The 23,268-nt window shown below is 35.4% G+C and overlaps 1 protein-coding gene across 1 annotated transcript in view; it reads left to right on the top strand.

The window, feature by feature from the left end:
* LOC136838910 (G-protein coupled receptor GRL101-like) overlaps positions 1-23,268 on the top strand; it is a 324,916-nt gene that overhangs the window by 77,585 nt on the left and 224,063 nt on the right. Inside the window, exons 4-5 of the mRNA XM_067104602.1 lie at positions 17,781-17,903; positions 19,474-19,572. Of these exons, the coding sequence (XP_066960703.1) occupies positions 17,781-17,903; positions 19,474-19,572 (222 nt within the window). The remainder of the gene's footprint in view (positions 1-17,780; positions 17,904-19,473; positions 19,573-23,268) is intronic.

The raw sequence follows: 23,268 nt of genomic DNA, 5'->3' as shown, positions 1-23,268 counted from the left end.
GGCTATATAGCCAAAAGGGCTCCAAAAGAAAATCAGCCTGCAGAGAGAGACAAGCTATAGGAAAAGGTGCTCAAATAAATAAATTTAAGGGAATAGAATATAAAACCAATACACCTGGAATTTAGGAAATGTCAGCAGAGCAGGAATGAATTTGCTCCTCGCAACTGCACTAGGCAGACTATTCCAAATTTTAGTTGTAGCCAAGATAAAGCTCTTAGCAAATTGAGTAGTATTAAACCTGATGCTAGGAAACGACACAGTGTGTTTGCAGCTGTAGCCTGCCTATAGTGTTGCGAGCAAAACAGCTATGCCAGGTGGAGAGGAGCGCAGCGTTGTAGTGCATTTTATGCATCAAACATAATAAACTCGTTTACGTCTGTGCCACAAGTCAACATTTAGATATAATAATAGTTTCATCCCAAAACATTCTAAAACATTTCCGCAAGATAACAACCAACTTTTTGAGAAACAGGGGAAGCAATATTACGTCTACGCTGTTCACATGTCACACCAGAAATCCTAAAAGAATCACTGACATTTAAAACTCATGCATCATTTAAATGTGAATCAGGAGGCGAAAGACTTCTTCTTCCAATAGGTGCATACGCGCCTCTGAGTTATCGTCGCATCCCTGGTCATAACCCCTACTCGCCTCCTCATCTGAGCGCCACATCGATAAGTTCTGATCCTCTGCAGTTTTCTATTTTGGGCACGTGTCGACCCCACACTTCGACACCACTGACTTATCCGGGATTGGTATATGAAATCCGAGGGTGCCTTTTTGCCGATTTTATTTTAACTAGAGGTTGCTACATTTTCTACAAGAGGTGAGTGTCATTAACACATAGTTTTACTACACCAGAATAGGAAGCTGACTGTCTCAAGGAAGCAAGAGGTCGTCATAACTAAAATGCTTACATTTCGCATTCTCTAACCATCCCTCACCGAATCAACTCCTTTGCACTGATATAACAGAATGTATGATATACAATCCAATAACGGTAACAACTATGAGACACACCATAATGACGACAATAATAACAATGGTAATGACATGTATAATAAAACTATAACATACAGTAGATGCCAAGAGGTCGCGAATTCTAAATTCACTGGATGGTACCTTCAGCATATTATATGTAAAAAATCTTACAGACATGCAAAGACGTAAGTAATATCCTTAAGGTCAAACAGAAACTAAATACCACACAACAATCATCAGGATAGGTTCAGGTATCATGTATGTATATATGTATATATATATATATATATATATATATATATATATATATATATATATATATATATATATATATATATATATATATGTGTGTGTGTGTGTGTGTGTGTGTGTGTGTGTGTGTGTGCCACGCGCGCTCGCGTTTTTAACTTCAGTCCAATCTCTTCTTGAATTATTGCATCCGTTTTGCCTGAGGTATTCGATGCGAGATTGCATAAATGGTAATTGCTCTGCAACCTTCGTGCCTCATTGATTTTATCTCTGTTACCTTCGCTTTTCCGTCAAAGGAAGACATTAATGAGGTCTCCCCCTCCCTCCCCCTCTCTGTCTTCCTCCCCCACCCTCTTTCTCACACAAGCACATGCGTGTTCATGTGAGTATCTTTGTCAGAAACCATGCTGACTTTTTTCAGTCTGTTTGATTCCCTTCGAAATAATTAGCCTCTCTGACAGAAATGGAAAGTCGGAATGAAATATCGTGGCGACGGTGAGCGAAAGCTTTAACGGGATCATGAGCCTCAAGAAGAAATCATTAATAACCCTCCTCTTCCTCACTCCGGAAATATTTCCTTCCAATATTCACCCGACCTTCGTGGAGTTTTACACCCGGCCTTAAAGGCTTTGACACACTCTTTTCACCCCTCGGTAACTCGTCATTTACTAATCGTTCAACCTTATGGCGCTTTAAATCGACCATCATGAAATATGCTCATGTTTTTTTACGCATTCTAATAGTTAATAATTCCATTAACCGCGTCTTACGAGCGTTGGCATATTTACAAGAGCTATTTACAACTACTTACTTTTTTACTAAACGTAGACATTGAATAAAAATATCAAAATATACAGAAATGGGCATTGAAGCTGCAGGTTAATTTGATCACGCTCTCGTTAATACATTCAGCCAAAATTACTTATTACCAGATACCATATGACAAATATTGCCGAGTGCCATGAAGTCACCTGCGAAGATTAGGCTTTCAGAGAAATGAAAATGTACTAAGTTTCGCCATATATTTTACGGTCGTAAGAAAATTTATTACTTGAATAAAATCGATTACCGCTGCAAGCTTTATACTGTACAGGAAAATAATTTAAGTCGGTAGGTTTGAAATGATCCCAGATAGAATCTGTTTAGCATAAATCCATCATAAAGGTAAATAAGGAAGGGACCAGGCTTAGACCGCGGTACTGAAGATGTAAAGATAAATTGATGTTGTTCGTATCTGGAAATACAGGAAAGCTGCTGATATTCATATAGTCACCATTGAATTCGTTTCTGTAACAGAGGCTGGTTCCAGAAATAGAGCAATACAGTAGTCACTGGCACATTCACACTTCAACCGCCGAATTTTAGATAAACCTCATTTACACAAAGTCCCACAACGTAAGTCACTTCAAATGCATATAATGAAAGCTTATCGGCAGCACATCGAAACCCACTACAAATGGTGCGCTTTCACCTAATCTGCTCGAATTTTGCGCTTCCTGAATATTAAGGCGCTTCCTTTCCAGTACCTCTTTCATGACATCTATCCAGCACTTTCTGTCTTCCATTCCTCCTCCATTCTTGGAAATGCACATTATTTCCAGTAAGTTACTGCTCGCCATACTTTCCATATAACCAAGCCATCTCTATACACTGATCCTTTATTTTACCAACGATGACCTCCTTACCGCTTTTACACATCTGAACCTGTCTCACCCTTGCAGTTCCTCTCTGGTCGAAAATACTGTACGAACAGGTGTTTTCATTCACATTCAGCATCTACGCTCAGCTTCCATAGAGGAGAGGTGGTTCAAAACTCCTTTCATACGTTTCCATGTTGTCTTCCAGAGACACTTCAAGTCCCGTACTCTCTTACTAATCTTTTGCACACACCCGGCTGCCTTTCTTGATGCACCTCCCATCATCCAACCTTCTCAGGTACCTAAAGGAATCAACTCCCTTCCATCCATCCGCCATCCATATTAACGTTCGTTGCTCCATTGACCTCTTAACCTTACCCTCTCTGTCATTTGCTCTCAATTTTCTCCTCTTGCAAACATTTCCAGGGTCTTTCACTACTTTCTGCAACTCCTTTTCACTAGCCCCAATCTGTACTCTACTGTTTTCAAAAACCATCTGTTCCCCACTCCACTCCACTGTAGGTTCATCTTCTTATCAAAACCTCTGCACCCACATCACTGAATCCCTATGTATATATATGTATATATCCATATATATATATACATATTTGCATATATATATATATATATATATATATATATATATATATATATATATATATATATATATATATATATTTGTATATATATATATATATATATATATATATATATATGTGTGTGTGTGTGTGTGTGTGTGTGTGTGTGTGTGTTTAAAAATCATTATGAATAAACTGTACTCAGGCTTTTTTTATGAAAACATATTTACAGCTGGGTATTTTTAGAAAGGAGCATTTAAAAATTGGAAAAAGAGCGGTTTCTTATTTCATCTGTAATATCCCGCACAGGCCTCTTGTGGAAAAGTAATAAATCCCGTTTTACAACAATGCAGATCGTTGATAGCTTCAACACACTAAGGATCGACGACTCCCGCTCACTAAGAAAAAATTATACACACACACACACACACACAGTTGAAGCTATCGACGGTCTGCATTGTTGTAAAACAGGATTTAATACTTTTCCACAGGAGGCCTGTGCGGGATATTAAAGATGACATAAGAAACCGCTTTATTTTCATCGTAGTCTCTAAATGCTCCTTTCTGAATATACCCAGTTGCAAATATGTTTTTATAAAAAAAAAAAAGCATGATTGTAGTTTATTCATAATGAATTTAAATCAAAAAATCAAAATGTTTTCTGTATTTTATCGAATACTAAAAATATTTATATATCATAGGATAATCACTCCTTATATGTATATAATTTTGGCTTCATTGTTTGCAAAGTAGATGCATTTGTACAGGGTATTATGCAGTGAATTACAATCCGTACACATATATTCATGAAATACTAGTGCTCAGGCTTTGTAACTTTTCAAATTCTCATACTTCTTAGCTGCGTTTAAATATCGTAAACAATATCGTAAAAAAGTAAAAAATGGAAAATACATTGAAATAAATTTTAAAATAATTTGGTATTTTTTTATCTTTGCTTAATGTGAATGCTCTGAAAATAAGAGATTATTTCATTATGCAGTGTCACGGAAGTTAATTAAAAATTCTAAAAAGAGAAAGGAATATGAATTATAAGAAAAACATTTTACTGTTTCATTCTGTGTATACATGTGCAGAATAACTAATAAAAAATATAAGTACAACAAGGAAATTTTTCATAAATTATTAGTACTATTTAGTTTTAATCTAGACAGTAGTGAATATAGTCTACTTCGTTTTCATTAACTTCACAATACAGATTTTTGTTATTACGCAACAGCAGTGTTTCACATTTTACCGTCTGCGGATTCCTAACTGAATCGACAATATAAAAGATTTTACTTAACCAAAGACCCTAGGATTTATGGTTCCTGCTGCATTCTTTCATTTGTTGAAGCAGTCGATCTTTTTCCGTACTGCATGTGTTTGGCAATGTGCAAATACGGGATAACTTGGTAAGAACCAAGGAAAAATTTCACTTCGCAGATAAAATTACGCCACAATTTTCTAACCAAGCAGTAGATTGACTGAGAATACTGATGGCTACTTTTCTTTAGGAAGTCCGGTAGTGTAATACTTTGTGGCATGACACAGGAAGGGAACCAGAATTCTAAAACTCTTTTTTTTATCCTTCTGTAGAGATGCATAAGGTTAAAAAAAAATCTGATGTATCTCTTAAAGATGATATCTCTTTCCGGAATATCACTTTGTCCCCTAAACATGAAGCTAAATCACTTGATGTTTACGTGATCTCCTAGTGTTATAGCTGTTGATGCTTTTGTTAACTCTGGAACTTATATCTATTCCCTGAAGTTGTATAAGTACCAATTTATGCTGGTAGTAGATCAGCGCTTTCTACTTAGTACTCCAATGAGGCAGGCACATGAGCAACTGACGGCCGTACAGGTTGCTAAGACGTCATTTAAACTGAATTTTCAAGTTTTCTCAATGAAGTGTTTCTTATGTAATTATAGGGGAGGGAATTTTACTTGACCGGCTGTAAATGAATGAGCAGAAAATTTTGGCTGTACAAATAGTAAATAGGTGTTGATAAATACTTCATTAGTTTGTAGAATTACCGGATCATTGGGATAGCTTGAAATTGGATTGTGGGGAAAACGTTATTGATCCTTTTGTATCTGGTCTCTTAAAGCTTTTCTACAACTAATTGTAATACATTTATCGAGTTTGCTAGTTTGCTTCACTCCTCAGACAGATTTGCGCCTAGTATTGGGCTGGTATTAGCTTTGGAAAAATGTGAAAGCCTTCTGCCACATTACCATTTAACTTTCCTATTTTCTCTTCAAGTATCGGTTAATGTTTATTTACGACAATGTTTTAAATGGAACTGGTTTGCTACCAATTTTGCTTTTCATCCACGTGTTCCTTTGCTATTTCTTCTAGATCATAGATCATGGATATGTTAATCATAATTAACAATTAAAAAGATGGAAACAAACGTACTTATTTGGGATCCAAAGAAAGTGTCGTTAACATTAAATCAAGTTCATCTGAACTGAACTGAACTGAAATAATTATAACCAGCATTAATTATAAGCAAGAGAATTTTAAATGTAAACGTTCCCTCTGACCCTATGAGTATTATTAGATATCATTCATTCTTATTCACTGAAAGAAAGAATCACTGAGTACCCTCCTTTGAAATATCATGTTCAGACGCAGTTGGTCAGCTGACATAGTACCAGCCCCGGTTTTTTGCCATGCCCCTAGGTTAGGTTAGCTTAGGTTAGGTAGTATCTTCAGCGAAATTTGGGTGTGTGAAACATAATGAGATTATTTTCAAGAAAATTCTATGGTTAGTTTTTAAGATATGGTGTCCCGCTTTTTTCAGGGAAAGGTCTCAATACTCGGTTACATCTCGGGAAAATGCCTCCGATCTTAGCTTTGATACGTCTGCGTGTCTCTGGGGACATGGGAAAACTTTTTAAACACAGAAGTAATAGGAAAGATCAATTCTTGCAACGAGGCTGCAAAATTTTTGTGGTCGTAATTGAACGAAAGTTCTCCAGTTGTAGATAGAGAAAGTAGGAGTAATTGGGTAATGAAATGGATAGATTGACAAAATTACAGGGGACATCACTGAATACAGATACTAATAGAACGCTACAGGTGACCTGGATGTCCACCGGCAAATCTAATACTGTGTGGCTGGTGGGGCTTCTGGAAGAATGATTGGATTGAAAAAGTCTATAACGTCTTGATATTAGTTTATAAAGGCTGACGAGGCAGCGCCAATAAAAGCAGGAAAGGCAAAGAAAAAGTCTGGTGTTAGTGTTAGTATGTAATGCTGCGGGTAAAAATTAGCTTGAAAAATAAACGATTCATATACCGTTCATATACAATTTGAAAACTGTTTTGATGAGGCTTCACAGAATGCAATTGCTTTCAGTAGGTGGGGGGAGAATATGCAAGCGTTTCCAATTCCTGAAATACCAAACTCATTACTATTTAATTGCCCAATATGCTTATAATTTACTCATTTGAGATAATAATTACCTCTTTGTAAATATTGTGCAAATTCGTATTCTTGGTTTTAACATGTTTTTTTATATTATTTTTGTCAGTTATTCGCCGCCTATTGTGTCTCTAGTAAATGCTATTGTTACGTACTGCTGAGAGATAATTACTCATATTATATAGTCCAGTAACTTCAAATTATTAAATGTTTGCGCCGGTGGATTCTAGTATTAATCGCCGATAGCAGTGTCTTATGAGCCATATTTAGTTTATTTTATGTATTTTTCTATAAAATGAAGGGATTCCTTTTCAGTGATTTAAGAAAACCGTGTTAGTTTACACATTTTAGTTTTCATATCACGTTATTTACATACACACGCACTCACTCACAAGCAAGTCTATGTACATTTGTAGTTGCTTGCGTGTTTCTGTGCATTTTTACTGCCGATATCCCTTTGTCATAATTGTAACTACCTTCCTTCTTTCATTTTCTCAAGTTTATCTTTTCTAATTTTGTATTATGTAATATACATACAGTATATATATATATATATATATATATATATATATATATATATATATATATACATATACATATATGTTTATATGCTGTATGCATATGTATGTATATGTATATAATATATATTGTATACACATATAGTATAATATGCATATATTACATACATTTAAAATGTAAGATTGGAACAGATTGGCGTAAATTTAAAAATGCTAGGGTAGGTGACTGATGGGAATTTACGGATTGTAGTGAAGAGGTTGAGGAATGGAAAAGCACAGAGAGTTGATGGGATTACAAATTAGATACTTTGGTATGGTGGTGAAAATATTATTGTTTGGCTAACCAGAGTGTTGTGGGGTATTTTTATGTGACAAAAAGTTCTAAGGTAAAATGTAAGAGGAATAATTGTTTCTGTATTAAGTAAAGATACAGGCTACTGTAAAGATTGAGGCATGCTCGGCTTATCTTACTGGCTAAGAAGTATGGTAATATTATGATTGAGAAAGTAAGACAGATGGCAGAGGTGCCGATAGTGGAAAGACATTTTCTTTTTGGACAGGGAAGAGGAAGTGTTGATAAATTTTATTCTGAAGCATTTTTGTAAAAAGCTTTAGAGTTAGAGAAAAGGGTGTGTGCTGTGCAGATGGACTTATGAAAGAACTGAGCGTTAAAATCTTGTATGGATAGCCAGGGCCCTGAGGCGAGAGTTTTACTGAATCTTTTGCAATGGAAGGATGTTTCGCACAGTTATTTGCATCATAATAAAAAATGAGATTTTATGTTCGAGCAAGCGATATATATTTTACAGGGGTCAATCCAAACTCCGTGAAAGAATACTTCGTATGGTAAGTTTTAGTCTTTAGCAACAGGGTACATTCAGTTAATACACGTGGAAAAGATGTAATACATACAGTATATATATATATATATATATATATATATATATATATATATATATATATATATATATATATATATATATATATATATATATATATATATATATATATATATATATATATATATATATATATATATATATATATATATATATATATATATATATATATATATATACACACATATATATATATGTGTGTGTGTGTGTTTGTGTGTGTTTGAATGGAGCAAATAAAGAGCAAAATAAAGAAAAGAAGAAGTATTCATCTTATTTGTTATAACACAAGTGATATGTATTCCGTAATTAAAGATGTGTAAAAATAACACAAAAAATATCGAAAATAATAATTTCACCTAAAGTTGTTTGGCCAAAGAATTATAAACGAAGGATTTTAAACTGGGATAAAAATGAAGCAGTAAATAAAGAGAGAGAGAGAGAGAGAGAGAGAGAGAGAGAGAGAGAGAGAGAGAGAGAGAGAGAGACTAAAGTAGACAGCATTAGACAATGTTCGAGGTACTCCTGAGCTGGAAGAGAAAGAGCAGTAGAGCGATTAAGCTTATCAAAGGTAACAGATGTGAAAGCAAATGGCTCTTACTCTCAGAAAAGTAAATCTTGCGTAATTAAGGACATATAAGAAAAACACTGAACCTTTTGTAAATAAAGCTAACGTAATAAAGAAAATAAGAAGTATAAAGAAATAGCAGACTCTGAATGATTACACCAATTATTACAGTCTTTGGTCAAGTGTGATGAAAACCCTTATTTATGCTGAGCATATTACTGCAAACTAAGAAAAATAGTATATTTTTCTCACATGGTGAAAACAATTATAGCATTAAATTAATTTGGAGTGGTAAATGAGAAAAGAACACTGGACATTAAGAATTAAAATGTACCATGCAATCATAACACTTTTTCTTGCGAGAGCTCAAAGTGTGAAGCCCATCGCCTATCCCGGAATGAGGAAGTGGCATGCACTCATTTAGTTTCATGTTGCAGATATAGGACGTAGAACTGCTCACGAGGAAGTTTTAAATAAAAAACGGAATGTAAGATGAAACCCTTCACTTTCTTGTTTGGAATATTGCACTCATCTTCAGCCTGTTTCATACTTTGATAGCCTTCTAGATGTGAATATGTCAAAGGCAGTTTATCTGATAAGTGTTTTCCGCTAACCTCTTTGCTCGACCCCTTTTCTTTCCTTTGGAATTGGTCTCTCCTCTTTTTCTACAGGTACTTTTTTGGCCACCATTCTAGTGAGATTTAGGAGTAAGCTCCTCCCTCACTTAGGTGGCCCCATTTATCAGTGGTCAGGTTATCACTTGTCACATTTGGTGTGGGAATTGTTGACAGTCGGAATCTTCCATTCGTTATATGGGAGGACTGTCGATGTCGATTCCTTCATGGTTAGAACCCACTCATTTTCCTTCTAATATGTGTCTGGCTTACAGACGCACAGCAGTGGCAGGACACCAAGCAGTTCCATTTTCACTTAGAAAATGGAGGGACAGGCTGAGTGTGTATACCAGTGATTACCAGCAAAAAGATCTGCTCTTGCATGTTTTCAGTAAAATTCATTAATCCGAGTAACAAATTAATGTTATGTGAACCATTCTTGGTAACTTAAGATCCCGTTCATTTATAATTCTGTATTTGAATACTGCCAGGCAAGCTTGTATTTCTCCTCTGTCCTTGGAGCCCTTTTCGCGTATGTGCTTGGAAAACGAAAATGTATAATTTTTCCCAAGATTTTTCTTTTCGTGGCTTATTATTCAATATCCCCCCCGACCATTCCAAGATTCCACCTGCCTTTAAATTGCCCTGAGGCACAATAGAAGGCGAAAAAGATGGGATGACCAAAGAATTTCTGCGGCTGGCAGCTTCAGTGAAGAGAAATGATTACCGTTTATTTTTGAAACCCAAATATTGTGGCCAGAATGTTTTCAAAACAGATTAGAATCGTTTTCTTCCCAGGATCGCTTTCAGGGCGCTGCAATGAGAATCTTCCCTTTTGGTTTCATATAACCATTTTTTTTACGTTTTCCCATCAGTAGGTCTCATCTAGACTTATTCCAAAATATGTTAACTATTTACATACAGCTAGTTTGCAATAATAGACTATGAGATTGTAGGGTAAGTGTATATTCACAGAAAAAAATTATTTATTGCTCAATATTTTTCGTCTTCATGATAAAAAAATGTTGTAATTCATGTTTTAACGTCTGCTTAAAGCGTTGATAAATGTAATCTCTCTCTCTCTCTCTCTCTCTCTCTCTCTCTCTCTCTCTCTCTCTCTCTCTGCCGTGGTTGTCCAACAAAGTGTGAGATGTAAGCATCTAAGGTTCATAAAATTTTATTGATATTGTTTCTCATTTTGAGTCCTCCAATTCTAAAATACTTTTTTATATCTAGGGGTGCTGATGTTAGGGAATTTCTCTTCCCCCAAGGAATAGTGTTATCGCAAGCAGAAGACCCATTAAAACAAACTGCTTTTACATCCTTCCAAAATTGTGGTGTATCGAAGGTGGTGTTTTTTTGACGAAGGGTTTGTTACAGTATTTATGATTGTTTGATAACATGGTATTGCCGTTTAGCAAACTGGTTTCTTATCGCTGCAGTCATTCATAATTTTCTCAAATTCTGCGGCGTGTGTACTTTATGTTGTACACGCTGAAGCCGTATATTCTTCGGCAGAGGGACAAAAATGTTTTGTTGGTGTTCCGCATTTATCATATTTTGTATGTTTGGCGTTTTTGAATGGTTAATTCATTTGGGAGTATATGTGTAACAGTGTGTCCACACCACAAACATGTCATGAACACACGTCGGCAACCTATCACTTGTATATCACACTCAGGTTGAAAAGTCAACAGCCATAAGTTGAGAACGAATCTCTTGTAAATGCTTGATAACCTTTTGAAGCACTGGTTAAATCGTTGACAAGTTTTCAACCTGTTTGCGGTGTGTATGCGATAATTTGCCGAAATGCGTTCATGAAATATTTTACTGCAGTGTGGACCCCTGCCCTGACGGTTGATTGTAGGATGAGGCAAGTGAATCATAGAATATGAAGCAAAGAAGGTAACACGGTTTCTGCAAGATGATCCGAGGAGGGATGAGTAAGAAGGCATCAGCTGGAATGTTTGATATGGTTTTAAATTAACTCCTCTGAGTATGTGTGTGTATAGTCAAAGCAAATTAGAAAAGAGAGGAAGCTGTTTTAAATTTATTCTTTTATATTATAAGTGTAGTAAGAATGATTGAAAGCATGAGAAATATAGAGATATAACAAAGATCTGCCGAAAGGTTGCTGTAGGTTACAAGATACATCAAGGTGGTTTAAGATGTTCTGATCACGTAAAAAAATGATGGACGATAGCTAAGTGAAAAGTGTGTCTAGTATGAACATTTTAGGAGGAATGAATCAAGTGAGGTGGATAAATATTGACACAATAGCCAGGAAACGGTGTTTGATCAGAAAACCCTTATTATCCAAGAAGCACCATACGTGAAGGAAATGAACGTATATGTAAAACTTCTGTCAAGTAGACCCATCCTTAATTTAAAGGATGAAGAATTAGCTTTTCCTTTATTTAGGACGACTTATTGGTGAATTATGTGTGTACGTATATATATATATATATATATATATATATATATATATATATATATATATATATATATATATATATATATATATATATATATATATATATAAGTTATATACAGTATATACACATACACCAAATGATGTTATGTGCAGGATATGGACCTGAGGCAATTGTTCTAGACTGCGTGAGTTATGAGAGTGAAAAGTGGCAGTGAAGAAATTATGAGGTAATGGTAGTAACATCAACAAACTTTCCCAAGATTTCAGTGAGACTTCGCTCCATTTGCACAGTCTACTTTTAGATATATTTTCGGTTTTCCAATAATGGAAATGAATCTTGTTTGCCGTCCATGAGCAAGACCCTTACCCTATTTCCTCAATAAAGAGACTGAAAGGCAACAGTACATATCTTTAAGCCTCTTGCAGAGTTTCTTAAATAAGTCTTCTCTTGTATAGTAATATTTCTTTATTAATGTTTCCTTATGAAACTATTAAACGCTACTAGTCTCCTAATTTTCTCCTTATCTTATTTCCTAACGGATGGATCGATGAAGGATTTCCAGGGATAGTATAAATAAACTGCTGGTTCACTCATATATTGTAATTGATTATATTAGCCAGTTGATTTTTGCTTTTCTATTACCATCTTATCTTGCTTTTTATCTGATGTGCTTCTTCGTTTGCCTCCCTCCTAGATGTGCAGTCAGCTGTGATCAGTCACTCGTCATTGCCGTTCTCACAGTCCCGTTTCACCCAACTAAAAGGTGGCTTCACTGTCTTGATTTTGAAGGTAGTGTTTTTAGCCCCTGTTCGGTTGGGTTTAAAGAGAGTCCGTCATACTTTCAGGCGGTCCTGTAACACCTGGCAGGCTGAGACTTCCCCCATTAGCCTGTGAAAGCGACAATACTGTACTCCACTTACTCGTTTGTTTCCACCACTGTGAAGCTTCGGCCTCCTCTAAGAAGCCCTATCGCTTCTTTCGATGTGCGGTGCTCATGGCCACTTTTTTTTCTTTTTATTTTGCTTGATTTTCCCGCATTAAAAGTTGCTCAGTCAAAAAGAGAAAAAAAAAACCTTATTCAGTGTCAGGTTACTGGAAGAAGAGCGTGATCTGATAACTCCTTGGGTACTTGATAGGAGAAAGGGTTGGAAGCCCTGATGTTGAGTCTCTTAATGCCTTCGCTTCCTACACCTCCATCACTCTCTCAAACTGGGTCTCACTGAATCAGTTCTGTCTCAGATCTCTTTACCTTATGCATCGGCAAAACTGATAATGTCAGGGATTTTATCATAAGCATATAAGCTTTTCAATATGATTGGCATTCAAGGTAGCGTTGTCTTTGCTGTTAGATCTCCATAAAAGATTACACCCAGTATGTAACCAATTTCTTTTTTAGCACGGATTGCGAAGAATTCACTTATAATCAAAAGTGGTAGTATTCTTTAAAGCTCGTAACTCATTTGTTACCGTTGCTCTGTGCAAGTAGGTCGTTATTTTTTTTTTTTTTTTTTTTTGCGTCAATCCAGCTAATTACATAAAAAAGCGACTTTCTTTTATTTAGAGATTTTAGTACAAGCATAATGTTTACCACAAAAACCACTAAGCCTTTGGTATTTATTTTCTATTCGTGATTTAGACTGATTATGTTTTATTGTCTTCTCTCTCTCTCTCTCTCTCTCTCTCTCTCTCTCTCTCTCTCTCTCTCTCTCTCTCTCTCAGAACACTATTAATGAAGTCTTAGTTGCTGCGCTAACTTTTCACAGTGTTTTTGATTTAAAGCGTATTTCTTTTAAGTGCTCTTTCCACTGAATGACTAACACCAATAACTTTTTCGAAAAATTATAATCATAACATCAGGGTGGAATTTTCCTAGGAAGAACACAGATTAGACATTGTGGTCCTGGTCGGTTGTATACACCAATACTGTATCAGCGAAAACTTAATGATTTTCGTAGTATATTTAAAAGTACATTATTATTATTATTATTATTATTATTATTATTATTATTATTATTATTATTATTATTGTGTAAGGCTGAGCCATGGTGACCATAGGACTTTTAGTGCGGGATATTTTCCTCCAAGCAAACGTCAGTTGTTTAGGATGTGATTCAATCTTGCACATGTTTACACACACACACACACACACACACACACACACACACACACACACACATATATATATATATATATATATATATATATATATATATATATATATATATATATATATATATATATATATATATATATATAGGATACTGTATACATATGATGTTGCCATATGGTAATGAAGGTGTGATCATGTGGCTGACTAGATCCTGTAGAGAATGTCTACAGAAGGATAAGGTTCTGATGGGAGGGTTGAAAGGGATGTCTTTGATGTGTAAAGGCAAAGCTTATCGACCATAATGTACAAATTTTATGGGAATGATGCTGCTTAGTATACCAGGGAAGGTTTATGGCACCATTAATCGAGAAAGTGAAATAAAATATTGAAATATGGATGGGCGAAATGATGTATGGACAAGGTGTTTGTCCTGAAACATCCTTTAGAGAAGACTGGCGGTTTGGCAAAAATAAGAAAACTAAGGGCGAAAGGTGAGGTACGTAGGAGTGGATATAAAAAAAAAAAAAAAAAAAAAAAACCGCGACGGAGGAATTTGATAGGAGAAGGTACGGTAATACTAAACAGCAACGATAGTGGGAAAATTATGGGTAAAATGCAAGACATAGTAAGCGATTTTCTTGTACCTACAAGATCCTTCCGATAGCATCGATAGACAGTCAAACTGGAAGGCGCTTATAATTTACAGAATTTATAGGTCCGAGACGCGAGTCTGTTATGTCTCCATGGTTCCTTAATATCATCACCGAGGGACTGCCTGGAGAACACAAAAGAAGAAAATTGAACGACGCTATAAAGCTATAGGGTAAGAAAATGAGTAGCGAATGGGAGTGCCTGATGGTTGATACAGGACGTACTGATTGGGAATTTTGAAGCGCAGCTGCAGTTGCTAGGAACGTTCCTGAAAATGTTAGGAAAATGAGAAAGTTTCGAGTTAATTTGAGCAAGTGTAAATGCACACCAGGAAGATGATCTGTGAATATTGATAAGGATGATAGAAGAATGGAAGTAACTGATTTACTTAAGTATTCTTGAGCAAATATATAGATGATGGGAAAATGAGAGGAGAGGAAAAGACGTTGAGTATAAATGTTGAAGTATGAAGGGATAGATGAGCCAAACCTCTTTTAAAAGAAGTTAAATGGGCTGGGGTTTCTTCTGTTCTGAAAACAATTTTAATAAAAACTCTCCTTATAATAGTTATGGGATTCCAGCATAGAAAAAATTATGTTAGGCAGTTCCTGATAATTCTGTAATTTTCAAATTGTAGATAAGTTACTTGGTTCCTGGATTATTCTGTGTTATGCCCATTCCACTTACTGTATATCCGTTGTGTGTGATTTAAATCTTTAGTAAGTCTTACATATACTCTCTCCGAATGTGTCCGCTAGCCAATAAATTATTCTGCCTTACAGTTCTAAGTATGTCATTTAATTCCTGGATCATTATGTCATATTTGCGCGCCAGATATTTCAGTTATCATTCTTCCTTATCCCCACTCTAGATATAGTAATTATGTCTTTGATTATTCTTCCTTAATCCAAATCCAGGAATTTGAGTTAGCTCCCGGATCATTTGCTGCATTCTCGTTCCAGGAATGTTAATTAGCACTTGAATGAATCGAGATCATCTTCCAAATTCTCATTCCAGTTACATCAATTACCAGTTGAACATTATACCTTGGTTTTATTTCCTATTTGCAAGTTATCTTTATCACTAGTGGCAGCAAGTAGGCAAGATGGCTTCTCAAACCAGCTATTGCTTATTTCAATTTCACAACGTTTGTTCATTTCGGCATTGAGTCTAATAGGAGTGTAAAATAATGCAAATGAAATAGGAGATGTTTTGTTTGAATAAAGATGAATTATCGTAGTGATGCAAATTTTTGTTATCTGTGGCATTCAAGACCTCACCGTCCTTGAATAATTCTGAATATTTTGAAGTTTACAAAATAGTTTCAGTTTAGCACCAGAATTTCGATAAGTCATATAATATACTCAAAGTAAAGCAAACTTGTCTCACCAAGAATTGTATATATTCAGTATTACCATCTTACACGTATTAGTCCAAGGTTCCCGCAGTTGAAGGTACAGTGCAACTTGTTCCTGTTCGATGGCTTTCACGCCTTTCTGCGTCGTATTTTGTTAATTCATATTTATATTCATATTTATATTATACACTGAACGTTATAGTAAATCATACTGGAATTACCCTTACGTCTTACTATCGAGCTGAGGTAAAATTCCCATCGTGGTTTTGGTGTTAACACATATATAAATGTATTCATAGGTTATGCTGACTTTCTCAAAAGAAGTAAATGTAACTAGAGAACACATTCATGAATATAATTTTGTAAATGGGGAGGGAACATTGTTCATCACGCTTATCCTTGTTTACATTTAAGAAACATCTATGCTCAGAAAGTGTTACTCTACCAAAGAAAATATAAATGCGTTTGCAGGACCCCATCCCACCCCAAAAGTTAAGTATACCTTAATTTAACCAGACCACTGAGCTGATTAACAGCTCTCCTAGGGCTGGCCCGAAGGATTAGACTTATTTTACGTGGCTAAGAACCATTTGGTTGCCTAGCAACGGGACCTACAGCTTATTGTGGAATCCGAACCACATTAAAGCGAGAAATGAATTTCTATCACCAGAAATAAATTCCTCTAATTCTTCATTGGCCGGTCGGAGACTCGAACGCCGGCCCAGCAGAGTGCAAGCCGAGAACGGTACCGACTTGTCAACGAGGAACTCATCCCACCCCAACCCCAGATGTTGGTTTATCTACCATTTAACACTAAAAAAAATTTAGATCTGACTATTTTTTACGGCGTAATGAGAGTAGGCATTATTTCTTCTGGCCCTTCTCCTGTCAATCTCAGAGTGCATCCTTAAATACACAAGAGCGAATCTAGCAGTGATTTGAGTATGTTTTCCGAATGAATGTTAAAATGAAGTTTCATGCTAATAAGCCCTCACAGCTGTCTTCTACTCGAAGTTAAACTGTTATGATTTTGACATATTTTTTTTATTTGTAAAGTTTAGTTATTTCCACCTGTACCTTTAGTTATTGTGCCTATTAATGAGTATGATTTCCACTATTACCAGGTTTATAAGCCCTTTTGGACCCTTGCTTTTCGCAATGAGTCTTAAAGCTGTGTCTTACTATGGAAATATCGAAGGTCAAGATTTTATGATTTATATAATCGTTGATTTTTAGCAAATTCATCTACCAGATATACTTTTGTTTTGCTTTGAATAACTTGTAACCATTGGTTTTTTTGATCACCATCCTTGTAGGGGGAAAACTGATTTTTGGGGAGTAAACCTAGAATAACAAATGAAACACAAGATGTTTATGCGCAGCGTTTATTGGTGAAAATCATTGTAGTAATGATAATGAATAAAAGTATTACGATAATGATTCAAAGCATTACGATAATGATTATGCAGTTATAGATATCATTTGCTTAGTAATGTTCAGTGAGTTGCATGCAACTTTAGCTTTCTAAAAGGGACAGATGGAATGGATTCATTTTCCGTCCACCATTGATCTAACATGTCTGATTTTCTGAAGGTACCTTTGATAATGCTCATGTGAACTGTTTCTTCCCGGCGTCTATTTAATAAAAATGAAGAAGGCTCAAGATTATCTTTTAGCCAGTAAATTGGTTCTTTTTTGTTCTTGCATTCTGTTCATTAGGTTTTTTATTTATATATTTTTTCCCTATTTCAGACCATCGTGAATGCTGGAAATCAGAATTCGAGTGTGCGAATGGGCAGTGCATTCGGCCTGGTCGTGTTTGTGACGGACATCCACACTGCAAAGATGGATCTGACGAAGCTCGTTGCAGTGACGGTAGGAAAACATTCATTTGCGCACGAACCTAGGATTTATTCTCGATCATGTTTCGGTATTCTGAGCTTAGACTGTATGAGTGTCTCTCTCTCTCTCTCTCTCTCTCTCTCTCTCTCTCTCTCTCTCTCTCTCTCTCTCTCTCTATATATATATATATATATATATATATATATATATATATATATATATATATATATATATATATATATATATATATATATCCGTGTGTGTGTTTGTATCAGTTGTTCTACTGTAATTCATTAAGAATTACTCTTATGTTACTATTAAGTCAGATGATCCTCTTAGGAAATATTTAATTTCATTTAAAACGGTTTTCTGTAAAAAATGGAAATATTTACTAACTCTTCAAAATGGAAAATGTGCCATTAATCCTGAATACGGATATTTTTCATTCGTGAAAAGCTGATTTCCATGTAACTTAGTACTGAAAATGTGATTAGTATAGGTTTTTATGGAGACTTCTAGAAATGTGTACTTAGACTCATATTATAATTTATGTATTGCAGCCTTTCCACATTTTTTTTCCAAAATTGGTATATTCCAACTATTGAATTTAGAGCAAGATTATCTTTTTTAATTTTACTTTACTCCTCATTAAGGTAAATATTTTTCATATTATGTAAAGCTGCAATTACTGTTGATTTTAGCGTTATATCGGCAGTGAAATGATGAAAACTGTATTTCTTCTCGTAACGACACACATTTTTGATGGAACTGACTGAAGTAAAGGAGTTTATACATGACAAGCATTCATTCCTGTCGCTGAAGTCTTTGCACAATGTACTCCGGCCTGCTGACCTTATCCCGTAATCCTGCTGTCTTTCAGGCGGCCAAAAGTCAGAAAATAATTAACCGTAACATTGTATTTACGCACGTGTGGTTAGCTTAGTTAGATTAAAGTGGTAAATCAAACGAAATGTTCATTCACAGACAGTCAGTATGTTTGTTTCGTTCTGAGCATTTGTAATTCTTAACGGGATTGGCAAACCTGTTGTTACACAACAGTTTCTAGAAACCTGGATTCAGACTGAACACTCTCCATCAATTAAGTTCCACTTTGATATTCGCACGGCTTTATGAAACCAGGGTTCGTTAAATGGTACTTCTCCCCAGTGTGACTGTACATCTGAACTTTAAATGAGGTTACGAAAGTTTGGTTACGTCCCGCTGCTCCCGTGTGTGCCAGACTCAGTCCTCAGTTTTGGACGCACTGCCCTAACCCAATATATAAATGCAGTTTACTTTGTAATCACATTCCCGGCGCCCCATTTACAATCGAGCAAAATTTTAAGTTATGTTGTCACTTTCTACAAGGATATCAGCAAATATATTGTCCATCAAAAAAACTGTCATTATTTCGTATTCTCCTTGTGGTATGAAGTAGATATCAAGGTTTAAATTGCTTCAGATGTCCTGCATTCCAACCATTGTGTATTCACTGTAATAATTATTTTACATCTACTATGTTATACTTGGCATATTTATTATTGCTCTGCCGAGGAAATATGTTACACGTGATTTCGCTAATTGAGTCATCTGCCCTTTACAGGAGACTTCGCTATCTGTGGATCAGGGGCTCGTGTCCATCGGTATTATTGGTGTGACGGCTGGCCTGATTGCACCGATAATCAGGCAGATGAGCTTCACTGTGAGTTCACCTGTCTACCAATTTAATCCTTCTCCATCTTTTTTTCGCTATTCTTTTTAGAGTCCGTGACACTTGTTCATGCCGATTTGTCAGTGGGTTGATGCATGCTTAATTTCTAACATATTCTAGTTAAAGATCGCTGCTGTGCATGTGTGCATATGTCATTAACACTTATATTGTTGCACTTTTCATCATTTCCCCTTACGCACACTATAACCACCAAGTGAGCGACGAAATACCCTTAAAAAATGCACAACGGAAACGTCAGTTGAGATTTTTATTCCTACAGCGCGCCCTTTTCGACCACAATGTTGCAAAAAAGAAATATTATATATATATATGTATGTATATATATATATATATAAATATATATATATATACATATATATATATATATAGTCACTATGACTTTTTTATATTCATAAATATCAAACCAAAATAAATATTAAACGATATTTGTGTTATATATATATATATATATATATATATATATATATATATATATATATATATATATATGTGTGTGTGTGTGTGTGTATATATATATATAGTATATGGAATCTATATCCAAACAGTATATATTTATTATTTTGTTGTATATATATATATATGTAAGAGTTTTTGGTGAATGGCTATTGTGGAACTTTGAATTTGTGGCAGAAATCTTCAGAATGCTTTATGTGACTGGGAGAAAATGTGCCTAAAAATGGGGAGAGGAGGCCTGCTAACCACTTAGAAATTTTACAGTTGAAAGCTCCGGCACGAGAGATGAGGTCTAAAAGGTAGGGTATGTTTGTGTCTTAGCAAGGCCATAAAAGTAAGGTACTTTTGGATTAATTACTTTGCATTTCTCCAGTAATTCAGTGCTCTTTTTGTCTTTGCCAATTAATATTACCTTAAAAAAAATTGTAGGAACGTTTTGGAGGGGATTTCTTGTTAATTTATCACATGTTTTTATCACTGAGGAGCTGTTTGATTTTGATAGCGTGAAACCCTTGTGGGTTAAGCCCAAATAATTCTCTATCTATCCATTCTTAGATCATGAACCCTGAAGTGACTTTTTCCTTCACTTAAAAGTTGAACCTCTTTTGCTGTTTTGCATATATCCTAAGTCGACGTCCTCCCTCTGAAAAATAAACACACTACCCAGCTGTTAGCTTCAAAAGAGTTATGTCCTAGACTTTCTTCTTTTAAAGATCTGATCATTATTTTTCATTATTTTAGAAGGGTTGCCTACCAAGGCTAAAGGGTCCCTTTCACCCGTTGATTTGATTTCGGAGTGTCCTAAAAGAGTTCTCTGCCAAGACTTTTACCCTAACTCATGTAGGCAGGAGCGTCACACCTTGAAGTGAATGTAGCTAAGAAAAGCCATATTAACCCACTGCCCACGAATAATAATAATAATAATAATAATAATAATAATAATAATAATAATAATAATAATAATAATAATAATAATGGATCTGTCAAGTCCTTAAACTTCTACATATGATCGTTAAGAAGCGACTGACAAGCAACTTCAGATATGCACAAGTTTTAAATGTTCTGATGGTTTTGAAACAAAACAAAAGAAAGTTGTTTACTTCTTTGGCCGGACCAGTAATTACAGGTCGAGCTGCGTTAAGTAATGCATTATATACATTGTATTTTGAGAACTCCGCTGAGCGCATTACCCCCATTGTCATGTCTGCTTCCTTGAAAACGCAAAAATCGAGGAAAAGAATCTTCCTTGTACTTCGCGGAAAAGAATTAATCTGCTTGGTTTGGTTCTTTATTGTTGTATGTTTCTTCATCCAATATTTATTATATTCGTTTACTTGTCTATGAAAACATCCACGGAGAAATTATATATATTTTTTTTATTAATTTTTATATTCAGAATGACTTTACTTCGACGGGCAGAGATTGTAAGATATTTCGATAGGTTCCATACGTAGTGTCCCTTTTACTATCTAATTCGTCATGTTAACAAAATCAAAATTGTTCGAGCTTTAATAAAGACCGAATCCTGATGCAGTTTGTTTGATAATCACAGTATACAAAATCGAACAGTTCACGTGTATTTATAAAGCACTCGCAGGATGATTGAAACCATTAGAAGTTTTCATGTTAATAGCTGTCTCATGATAGACCTCATGATAATTATGATGATAAAAATATGAAATTCATTATAGAAATTCTTCATTGTAATATATAATTTTTTCATAGTATTTGCCGTGTCATAAGTAAACTTTAAATGATATCCGTAAGTCCTTTTCCACTTAAATCGTAAACAACTTATCTGAAAAGAGAAAAGGTTGAGAGCAAACAAAATATTGTGGTGGAAGTAAATGCCAAAGTACAGACCAGCGCAAGAACGTAAAGAGAAGGAAAGAATAAACATGAGCTTTGATGTGCTCAGGTCTTTCCAAGTGCGTAGACTGCTCAGATTGTGGCATGTTGAGAACCTCATATGCATTTGGCGTAAAGATTCCTTCTGCTGAATTCTCGGATTTTGTTTTATTTTTATTTGGATTTCTATATTCCGGGGTGTAAGGGGTGACGTGAACCGAAGTTGAACAATGTTCTAAGTTTAAATATAATAAAATCCATTAATATCATATTTGACCGCGGTATATTGTCGATCGGATCACTCTCTCTCGCTCTCTCCATCTTTCTCTCAATCTTAATACAGAATTTTAAAATAAGTTGTGGCAAGTTACCAATGCAATGAATTAAGCATTGCCTTCGGAAGCGGATAATTAGCTTGTTATCAGCAGTTTGCTTACATGGCGCATTCTCGGCAAGAAAATAATAATTTAAAACAATTATCATTTAAATGAATGGAATCGGAATGATCCCTGGTTTTGGAAAGCAGATGAAACTCCATTAGTTTAAATGCAGGAGTAAGTTCTCAGCTTGCTCGCCTTTGCTAGCAGTTAATTAGCCGTTGTGTTGACAACGCACCAGGTAAGGACTAGAGACGGGCAAGCATAGCTTTGAGTAAGTTGGGGAATGGTACGTTTTAACCCTCGCTTTGGTAAATTAACCAGTTGCGTTTTCTGAAAAGGGTTGGATTTTGCTTTCTGATGTACTCAGAATACCTTGTTATTTATTTAACGTTCTTGAAGTCAACAGAACTCATAAATACAGCATAAGAACTAAAAATCCAAAGATTGTTGCAGATGTTTTTGAAGTTATTTGACATATGTATGTATGTATGTATGTATGTACGTATACATACATACGTACATACATATGTACCCAACCACCTTTCCCCTGTTCAGGAGTGGCGCCAGAAGGGTAGAAGGTAGCTCCCAGGTTCATAGAAACTCCATTATCTTTCCTACGCCACAGTTGATTCTGGTACCCATTCATAGCTAATTAGACTGATTAGTGGTAGTCCTGGAATCGAAGTAACGACCTTGAGAAATAAAACCTTCCGCTGAAGTGGATTTGGCTACACATGAAATTTGTATTATCAGTATATACCCTTATTGTGCATATGTCCAAATTGTTTGGGCGTTAAAAAAAATCAGAGACGCGAGAACTGTTCAGATACGTAAGAAGTGATAAAAAGGTCGGCGTCTGTGGGTTCGAAATGGTTTAGTTAAGTGCGAAAAGAATGAGAACGCTAGACTGGTGAAAATGGGGTAAAATTAGGAAGTGTTAGGAGGGAGGGAGGGAGGAAGAGGAGGAGGAGAGGAAAACGTTGTA

The sequence above is a fragment of the Macrobrachium rosenbergii genome, chromosome 5 (genome assembly GCF_040412425.1).
Source record: "Macrobrachium rosenbergii isolate ZJJX-2024 chromosome 5, ASM4041242v1, whole genome shotgun sequence".
Taxonomy (NCBI): Eukaryota; Metazoa; Arthropoda; class Malacostraca; order Decapoda; family Palaemonidae; genus Macrobrachium; species Macrobrachium rosenbergii.
Note: the sequence above shows the minus strand (reverse complement) of the source record. Positions and strands in the feature narration are given on the sequence as shown.